Source organism: Megalops cyprinoides, chromosome 1 (genome assembly GCF_013368585.1).
Source record: "Megalops cyprinoides isolate fMegCyp1 chromosome 1, fMegCyp1.pri, whole genome shotgun sequence".
In the NCBI taxonomy this organism is placed as follows: domain Eukaryota; kingdom Metazoa; phylum Chordata; class Actinopteri; order Elopiformes; family Megalopidae; genus Megalops; species Megalops cyprinoides.
Window position 1 is genome coordinate 9,144,683 of NC_050583.1, and position 10,000 is coordinate 9,154,682.

The 10,000-nt window shown below is 50.1% G+C and overlaps 1 protein-coding gene across 1 annotated transcript in view; it reads left to right on the top strand.

The window, feature by feature from the left end:
• Positions 1–10,000, top strand: part of zgc:136908 — a 15,209-nt gene that overhangs the window by 1,798 nt on the left and 3,411 nt on the right. Inside the window, exons 2-15 of the mRNA XM_036531919.1 lie at positions 135–246; positions 1,392–1,564; positions 2,376–2,518; positions 2,745–2,875; positions 3,327–3,458; positions 3,758–3,860; positions 4,441–4,574; positions 5,892–6,027; positions 6,437–6,549; positions 7,320–7,484; positions 8,264–8,386; positions 8,969–9,181; positions 9,419–9,597; positions 9,737–9,866. Of these exons, the coding sequence (XP_036387812.1) occupies positions 135–246; positions 1,392–1,564; positions 2,376–2,518; positions 2,745–2,875; positions 3,327–3,458; positions 3,758–3,860; positions 4,441–4,574; positions 5,892–6,027; positions 6,437–6,549; positions 7,320–7,484; positions 8,264–8,386; positions 8,969–9,181; positions 9,419–9,597; positions 9,737–9,866 (1,987 nt within the window). The remainder of the gene's footprint in view (positions 1–134; positions 247–1,391; positions 1,565–2,375; positions 2,519–2,744; positions 2,876–3,326; positions 3,459–3,757; positions 3,861–4,440; positions 4,575–5,891; positions 6,028–6,436; positions 6,550–7,319; positions 7,485–8,263; positions 8,387–8,968; positions 9,182–9,418; positions 9,598–9,736; positions 9,867–10,000) is intronic.

A 10,000-nucleotide genomic window follows, 5' to 3' on the forward strand; every position in this document is an offset into this window, starting at 1 on the left:
TCTAAGTGTGTTTAAATATGTCTAAATCGAACTGGTGTCTTTCTGTGCCTAACCTCGTCTGGTGATTGGTATTTGATTGTATATGACTGACTGACCGTGTCTGATAATGCTGGTGCCTGTTCTCTTCTGTCCAGCTCAAAAGGGGAGGACTACTCAACTGCCATCCTCAAACAGAAGCACCGCCCCAACCGGCTCATTGTGGACGAGGCCCAGAATGAAGACAACAGTATCGTGTGCCTGTCTCAGGTAAGCCCGCGTTTTACCTGTCACAAGGTGAGTATGTGTGTCACCTGTTCCAGGAGAGTGTGAGTTACCTGCTCTGGCTGAGTGTGGGTTATCTGTTCCAAGAGAATCTGTGTGACCTGTTTCAGGTGACTGAATGTGTTACCTGAGTAAGGTGGGTGTGTGTTACCAGGTCGAGGAGGATACGTGTGTCACCAAAGCAAATTCTTTGGATTAGCCGTTGACTTTTACCCAACCTACACACACACACCTCACTCAAAACAACTCCCCAAAACACTAAACTCAACGTAGCTCCCTACCCCAAAACTCTCCATTTAAAAGACACGTGTGCACAAATTTATTCTGCAAACATGCTTCCATCTCAAACACTGCACCCTTTTCTCTAAAGCTTGATCTCCCTACTATAACTGAAGTACATGACAAATTTTCCTCTTCCCAAACAACTCTGCAAACTCAAGGCCTTCTTTGTGTGGATGGGCATTCTTTTTTCTGCTCTCATCCCTCATTCCAATATCCTCCTCTTTTGACTGGTGTGGCCCTGAGTCACGGCTTCCTCTTTGCAATCCTGCAGTGCTTCACCACAGATATTCTATGCATGGAGCAGATATTCAGCTCCCTGTGCCTCACAGTGAAAGTTCCGTCGTCCCTGCCATTGTTTAAGCTGTAAGTGTTCCAAACTGTTACCTCATCAAAAGCATTCTTGAAAGCGTATGTTCTAAAATGGAGTATTCATAGGTAGCATAGCAACACAGACAGTACCGGAACCTCCTAGCCACGGAGTTTATATAAGACAAGAGGGAAGGCCCCCATATCAATGCCCGTGCCTGACTACCGACATTGCCGTGGCCTATAATCTGTCCCTTAATTTCACTTAGTAACTGTTACAAAGTAAGATGTCACAGATGTACTGCAAGAGTTAAGGCGGCATTTTTGCATGAATGAATGAAAAAAGGGTACATTGTTAAAGTTGCACTACCAACACTGCACACATTTCACAAGCATGTTTAAAAAAAAAAAACACTTAAATGAAATCTGTTCACACCTGTGCAATCAGTAGTTTGTACAACGTAATGCAACCAGCATTGGCTGTGTTTGTGTCTGTTAGCCATTTTGTGTTACCGCCACTCAGCCCTCCGGCTCCTCCGCAGGTGAAGATGGAGGAGCTGCAGCTCTTTCGGGGGGACACCGTGGTGCTGCGGGGAAAGAAGCGGCGGCAGACGGTCTGCATCGTGCTGACGGACGACTCCTGCCCCGAGGAGAGGGTGCGCATGAACCGCGTCACGCGCAACAACCTGCGCGTCCGCCTTGGCGACGTCGTCAGGTACCGGAGAGGGCGGGGGTTGGGGGGATGTCCTCAGGTACCGGAGAGGGCGGGCAGGGGGGATGTCCTCATGTACCGGAGAGGGCGGGCGTGGGGGGATGTCCTCAGGTACCAGAGAGGGCGGGCGTGGGGGATGTCATCAGGTACCGGAGAGGGTGGGCAGGGGGGATGTCATCAGGTACCGGAGAGGGTGGGCAGGGGGGATGTCATCAGGTACCGGAGAGGGCGGGCGTAGGGGGATGTCCTCAGGTACCGGAGAGGGCGGGCAGGGGGGATGTCCTCAGGTACCGGAGAGGGCGGGCGTGGGGGGATGTCCTCAGGTACCGGAGAGGGCGGGCGTGGGGGGATGTCCTCAGGTACCAGAGAGGGCGGGCGTGGGGGATGTCATCAGGTACCGGAGAGGGTGGGCAGGGGGGATGTCATCAGGTACCGGAGAGGGCGGGCGTAGGGGGATGTCCTCAGGTACCGGAGAGGGCGGGCAGGGGGGATGTCCTCAGGTACCGGAGAGGGTGGAGTGATGTCATCAGGTACTGGAGAGAGCGGGCGTGGAGTGATGTCATCAGGTACCGGAGAGGGCAGGCAGGGGGGCTCTGCTGTTGAACCCTTGGGCAAGGTACTTTACCTACAATTACTTCAGTAGGTATCCAACTACATAAATGGATTCAACTGGAACCAATGTAAGTTGCTCTAGATTAGAGTGTCTGCTAAATGACAATGATGCAATGGAGCGGCAGAGTGACATTTGCATGACCTTTGCGTGACCTTTGCATGACATTTGATTGACGTCTCTGTGTTTCTTCTGCATCCCTAGCATCCAGGCCTGCCCAGATGTGAAATACGGCAAACGCATCCACGTGCTGCCCATCGACGACACAATCCAAGGGCTGACGGGGAACCTGTTCGAGGTCTTCCTCAAACCGTACTTCCTGGAGGCGTACCGACCTGTGCATAAAGGCAGGGCCGTCGGCGTCCTGACATTAAAAATTTCCAACGCACACGCAGCTTTTAAATAATGGCAATACTGACGCCAGCTTCTTATGACTGATCGCTACCTACAGACCAATGTCACAGTGAGAAATTCACATAAGCAGATACCTGTATGCATCTCCAGCTGATGTGTTGATGTTGAGTGCTCTCTGTGGCCCCCCTGTGGTGAATGCCCACACTTATCTCTCTACAGGGGATATCTTCCTGGTCAGGGGGGGCATGCGAGCAGTGGAATTTAAGGTGGTGGAGACAGACCCCACCCCCCATTGCATCGTTGCCCCGGACACAATCATCCACTGCGAGGGGGAGCCTATAAAGAGAGAGGTTGGGGGAGGAGTCACGTGGCTCACCGGATGCTTTTTTTCATCATTGTATTTGTGTAACATTTTTAGTTGCTAGGTAACATTTTTAGGTGTTATTTTCCTCCATGAGGATTCTGTAGCACAGTTTTATGCTTTGAGCAGTGATTGTGGCTGAATTGCTACATAAAGTGCCACTTAAAAATAATTATATTTCACCAAATTCAGCATGATGCTTAAAAGAAGCAGATTTTTCTGGGTGCTTGTATCAGCAAAGAATTCTGCATTGGTTTGCATTTTTTACCAAAATATAAGTGATCATTGTCTCTTTTAGAAGAGATCTGATGAGTTTCAAATTGCCAAACATTGTACAGCTAAGGCCTCTGTGATCAAGGAGAACTGATTGGGCCATTGTTCTTCATTGTGTTGTATACCCTAAACCACCCCCCCCCTCCACCACACCCCACCCCAAAAAGGATGAGGAGGAGAGTCTGAATGACATTGGGTACGATGACATCGGAGGGTGCCGCAAACAGCTGGCCCAGATCAAGGAGATGGTGGAACTCCCACTCCGCCACCCGGGTCTCTTCAAAGCCATCGGAGTGAAGGTGACCAATCAAATCGACTGCCCAGTCAGCCAGTGGCACAATCAATGAACAGGCGTGAACAATTGAATTAAGCAGTAGATTAGTAGAGTAACAAATCAACCAGTTAACCACCAGTAACCAAGGGGCTGTCACTGTAAAATTTTGCATGGGTTGTGATGTTCTTCACCTCTTAAAACACCACCCATAGAGAGGAGTTCTGATTTTGCCACAGAGCACACACTCGTTCTAGAATAAGACGATGTGAGGGTATTTGAGATTTTGTGCTCTCCCCACCTCTCCCCACCACCACCCTGCCACAGCCCCCACGAGGCATTCTGCTCTATGGCCCCCCAGGAACAGGGAAAACTTTAGTGGCCCGCGCTGTCGCCAACGAGACTGGAGCCTTCTTCTTCCTCATCAACGGTGAGCGGATTCAAACTCTGCGGTTTCCCACCCGAGCGGCTCTGGAGTGGTTAAAAGTCCAGCCACTTTCCACTGTTGCTTAGGGAATGTATTTCCTGTGTGTCACATACATTGTTGCCCCCTTCTGTCACTAAAGTAACGTATTTCCTGTGTGCTGTACTCATTGTCACCCCCTCCTGTCACTGAAGTGATGCATTTCCTGTGTGTCGCACACATTCAGTTTATTCCCAGGCATCATTTCTAAGTAAGCGCGCTGCACAGATCCACAGATCTTTCACATCTACTGTATCTACTTATCTACTGTATGGATGCCTCAGTGTAACAGTCAGCATGCAATATCAGCCCCTCCAGATGAAATAAAAATCAGTTCAGTGAAACTAATACCCAGGAAACAAACAGTATCTCAGCCCTTCTTGTCAGTTAGGTGATGCATTTCCTGTCTCACAGTAATTGTTGCCCCCCCCAGCATCACTCAGGCGGTGCGCCTCTCGTGCGTCGCGCTCATTGTCGCTCCCCCTTCCCCCCAGTGTCAGTCAGATGATATACTTCCTGTGTGTCACGGTCATTATCGCTCCCCCAGGCCCTGAGATCATGAGCAAGCTGGCGGGGGAGTCTGAGAGTAACCTGCGCAAGGCCTTCGAGGAGGCGGAGAAAAACGCCCCTGCCATCATCTTCATCGATGAGCTGGACGCCATCGCGCCCAAGAGGGAGAAGGTGAGAGGAGGGGAGTGTGGGGAGGAGGACAGAGAGGGAGCGTGAGCTGTAAAATATCTGTGCCTCTTCTGGATGGTCACTGCATGCCTTCACTCTGCCAGCGTATGTTGTTCAGGGTCAGCCGTTCCCTTTGTAATTTCTCTCTGCAATGTCACACCAGTGTGGTGGCGCGGAGCTTGTAAGACGGAGGTTGCTGGTTCAATCCCTGCTGGGACACTGCAGCATATGCAGCGGTGACATGGATAAACAAAATACAAATGTATATTATACATTATAATAATACATATTCCTTTGTGAATATCACCCTTCTCTGTTGCATGACTACACTTCTGTTCTCTTGTGCTGGAGGTAGCTCTGGATAAGACCGTCTACTAAATGCATATGACGTTTTTGGGTTCTGTATTATCAATATGTCATGTTATTATATTATGTTTTGTTGTGTTAGTGCGTGTTGTTTATTTTCCATACATGTTCTACAGTGTCAGTGAGAACAATTTCATCGCTTACATTATTGTTGTTTAGCAGATACTCTTTTCCAGAGCGACACAGAAAGGTTACACATTTACATGTTATCCATTTACACAGCTGGGCTGAGGCGATTCCGGGTTAAGTACCTCGCCTAAGGGTTGAAGAATAGTGGTGGATTTAGTGATCATTAGACTGATTGGTTTGGTAGAATTAGTATGCACAGTGTATAATGTGACTGTGTCTGTGTAGTTTTTAGGCTGATCACAGAGTTGTGACCTGTGGCCTACATTCCAAGAGATGCTGCTATGTTGAAATAATCATGCACACAGGCATACTGAAGTATGTACGTGGTACCAGGCCGTTCCAATGGAGAGGCCTATAATCCTGAGCTTTAGACACTTTATATTTAATCATGTGGAGATGTATACATTCTTGGAGGATATGGGGATTTTCTATCCGGTAAGACTGTCTCCTACTCACTCTGTCTTCCATGTCAGTGTTTGTGACAGAGAGGAGTTGGGTCAGTGTGTACTCCCTTATCCATCAAGGATACGCTTTGGAACAGTGTATTTCCAATTAGGCGCCAGACTCTAGATGGTACAAGGTCAGGTATAATCAAATATCTGGACAGCTTAGGTCATTAGCTTCCCTCTCCTTCAACCACGGTCCAGACTGAAGTTCTTTGTGTAACAGTTTATTAGTTAGCCTGCAAGTGCATCAATTTCACCGAAAGCTAACAGGGTACAGGCAGCAGTGCCCGAGTGGGGAATCGAATCAGCCGCCTTTTTGTTAGGAGCCCCGCCCCTTACCGCTATGCCACGCTGTCACGGATTTGGTTTCGTGTTGCAGACCCATGGGGAGGTGGAGAGGAGGATAGTCTCTCAGCTCCTCACCCTGATGGATGGCCTGAAGCAGCGGGCCCACGTCATCGTCATGGCAGCCACCAACCGCCCGAACAGCGTGGACCCCGCCCTGCGGCGATTTGGTGAGAGAGAGAGCGCTCTGAGTGACAGGTATTACTGACACACACAGAGAGAGAGACAGAGAGAGAGACAGAGACAGAGACAGAGAGGGAGAAGGAGGGAGAGAGAGAGAGAGAAAGAGTTACAATGGTCATTAACACACAGAGGGGCAGACAAAAGTCACTGACAAAAAGAGAGACACAGAGGTCATTGACACAGAGTGAGCGGGAGGAGTCATTCAAGGAGGAGCACCGCTATGAAATATGAAAAATGTAAAATAATTATTAAGTTGTGGTTCAACACATGACTGGTGCAGCAGTGCCTTGGTGGACATGCAATTTAAATCACACGCATTCGCAGTAAGCGAGTGCATCACCACGAACCCGCAACCCAGAAACAACTGTAAATGTCTGTCTGTTTGATTGTCTCCAGGGAGATTTGACAGGGAGATCGACATCGGGATCCCGGACTCCACAGGCCGCCTGGAGATCCTGCAGATTCACACAAAGAACATGAAGCTGGCGGACGATGTGGACCTGGAGAGGGTATGGAGATGGGAAAGGAGGAGGGGGGAGACGAGGAGGGTAGGGGAGAGGGGGGAGACGAGGAGGGGAGGGGAGAGGGGGGAGACGAGGAGGGGAGAGGAGGGGAAGGGAGAGGAGAAGAGGGGAGAGGAGGGGAAGGGAGAGGAGAAGAGGGGAGAGGAGGGGAAGGGAGAGGAGAGGAGAGGAGAGGAGAGGAGAGGAGAGGACAAAATTAGAGACAAGGTAGGTGGGGGTGAACAAACAGCAAAGAAGGAGTGGAGAGGAGACAAAAAATGACAGGAGGGGAGAGACGATGGGGGTAAAGTAAAGGGAAGAGAGCTGAAGAGAAGAGATGGGAGAGCGCAGGGATGGGAGGAGAATAAAAAAGCAGAGATGGGAAGACAAGCCAAGAGTAAAGTAGGCAGTGTAGCATAGCGGTGAGGAGCAGGGCTCGTCACTGAAAGGTTGCTGGTTCAATTCCCTGTTGCTGGTTCAATTCCCTACTGCTGCTGTACCCTTGGGCGAGATACTTAACCCACAACTGACTCAGTAAATATCCAGCTGTATAAATGGATAAACGTAAAAAAAAAGTGTAACCTATGTAAGTCACTCTGGATAAGAGTGTCTGCTAAAAGACAATAATGTAATGTAATTTAATATAATTTAAAAGAGGGCCTGAGTAAGAAGTCAGCACACGTTTGCAACAGATCGCAGATAAGGGGGGATGCTGAAGAGCGTCAGGCAAGGAAGAGGAACCAAAGCGTGTCTTGACTCAACCCTCCCCCTGACAGATCGCCATGGAGACGCACGGGCACGTGGGGGCGGACCTGGCGGCGCTGTGCTCTGAGGGGGCCCTGCAGGCCATCCGCAAGAAGATGACCCTCATCGACCTGGAGGACGAGACCATAGACGCCGACCTCCTCAACTCGCTAGCAGTAACCATGGACGACTTCCGGGTCAGCCGTTTTCTCAGCCTGCTGTGTTACTCTAACTCCCACAGCTACATACCCAGAATGCACTGCACTGCAGCCCACTTCAGATGTAGCACCTAGGTGTGCATTTTTTTTTTTTTTACATTTGATTTATTTGAAGTCTGCTAAATGACAATAGTGCAGTGTAATTCACAATCATGCACAAGTGTGCGGCACCAGTGGGCAGCAGTGTGGTGTAGTGGTGAGGCACAGGGCTTGTAACAGAAAGGTTGCTGGTTTGAGTCCTCACTGGGGCGCTGCTGTTGCACCCTTGGGCAGGGCGCTTAACCCACAGCTGCCTCAGTTGATATCGAGCTGTATGAATGGATAAGAATCGTATTTAAGTCGCTCTGGATGAGTTTCTTATCAACTCATAATCCTCAGGCTTCCCAACCAGCAACCACACCATCAAACAGCTTATCCTACAGCTTTATTCAAAGTTTTCAATGATACATGAAATAGATTTTTCTCACTACCAAATCACCCCTGAGCGCAGTCTCTGTAACAGTTTTGAAGACAAAGGTTCCCAGAAGGGATGGTTGATTGGAGTCACATTTCTATTGTAAACCTCCCAGGCATCAGTTTTTCAAACAGACCGATGCTGTTTTGTTCAGAAATACTTCTCCCTTGTCACCACAGTTCACCCAGAGCATTACTAATGAGTACAGCATTTATGGGATAATCCTGTCTTGGCCTCGGGTTGTGGACGTTGTGTTTACGTAGGAAGAACTTTATCCATTTCTGTCTGTCCGTCTGTCCGTCAGTGGGCGCTGAGTCAGAGCAACCCCTCAGCCCTGAGGGAGACTGTGGTGGAGGTTCCCCAGGTGAACTGGGAGGACATCGGGGGTCTGGACGATGTGAAGAGAGAGCTGCAGGAGCTTGTGCAGGTAAGGCCCTCTCAGCTGAGATGGGACGGGCTCTTCCCTCTCATAGATAATATCCACCTCCACACAGCTCCACCTGCACCTGACCCCCTCATATCCACCTGTATATACCTACAGCTGCTCATCTCCACTTGAATCCACCTAACCCCCTTATATCCACCGGCATACACCTGCAACTGCAACCCCTCACCTCCACCTGTATACACCTGTATCTCATTTACTACCTTTGTAAAAAACAGGCAAAATACCCACCTCTTCCCTGCATGCACTTCTATATCCTCACCTCCACCTGTGTATGCCCTTATCCCCAAATTATCCTCCATATCCCACTTGGATACACCTTAACTCCACGACCTGTATTCCTATACCTACCTCTACATACACCTGTGCCCACCCCATACACCTACTATATACCCCCTCACCTCCACCTGTATACACTTGTAGCCTCTAAGCTACCGTCATATACATCAACATTCCCTATCACTCCCAGCACAACCCTAAACCCCCTTTCACCACCTAGACACATCTGTACAGTCTCCACACCCATTCTCACGCCATCTCTCTCCCCCGCTGCTCCTGGTCTAGTACCCCGTGGAGTACCCCGACAAGTTCCTGAAGTTTGGGATGACCCCCTCTCGAGGTGTTCTCTTCTACGGACCCCCGGGATGCGGCAAGACCCTTCTGGCCAAGGCCATCGCCAACGAGTGCCAGGCCAACTTCGTCTCCATCAAGGGGCCGGAGCTGCTGACCATGTGGTTCGGCGAGTCAGAGGCCAACGTCAGGGACGTCTTCGACAAGGTGAGGGGACAGTTGGGGGGGGGGGGGGGGGTATGGTGGGGTGGAAAGGGGGATAGGGAGGTGAGAGGATCACTACATTAGCATATAGGTTAGCATGTATTCAAAGCATGGATTCAATAGATTTTTGACTTGAGAAATAAATGAGGAAAAAAATTTTCGAACGCTTTATCCTCCACTGAGGATCCTCTGTCTTGACTTCTGACCTCTGATCTCTGACCTCTGACCCTTCGATCGCAGGCGCGGCAGGCAGCCCCTTGCATCCTTTTCTTCGATGAGCTGGACTCCATCGCCAAGGCTCGTGGGGGTGGAGCCGGCGACGCAGGGGGCGCAGCCGACCGTGTCATCAACCAGATCCTGACAGAGATGGACGGCATGACCAACAAAAAGAATGTGTTCATCATTGGAGCCACAAACAGGTCTGCAGCCTGTGTGTGTGTGTGTTGGTGTGGGTATGTTAGTGTGTACATGTGCGTTTGAGTGTGTGCATGTGAGCATATGTGTATGTGCATGTGAGCGTGCACGTACATGTAGTAATCGTATCCCTCTCCTCCCCAGGCCTGACATCATAGATCCTGCCATCTTGCGTCCGGGTCGTCTGGACCAGCTGATCTACATCCCCCTGCCTGATCTGCCGTCCCGGACAGCTATCCTGACCGCCAACCTGCGCAAGTCACCTGTGGCCCGTGTCAGTATCCCGCTGCGTGGGGGGGGTGGTGAAGGGGATGTCATCACATGTTGTACAGCTAAAATGTGTGCACATCACATTTGTTCATGATGCATGTGTATTATGATGTGCTTGTTGATTGTGTTGTCACAATC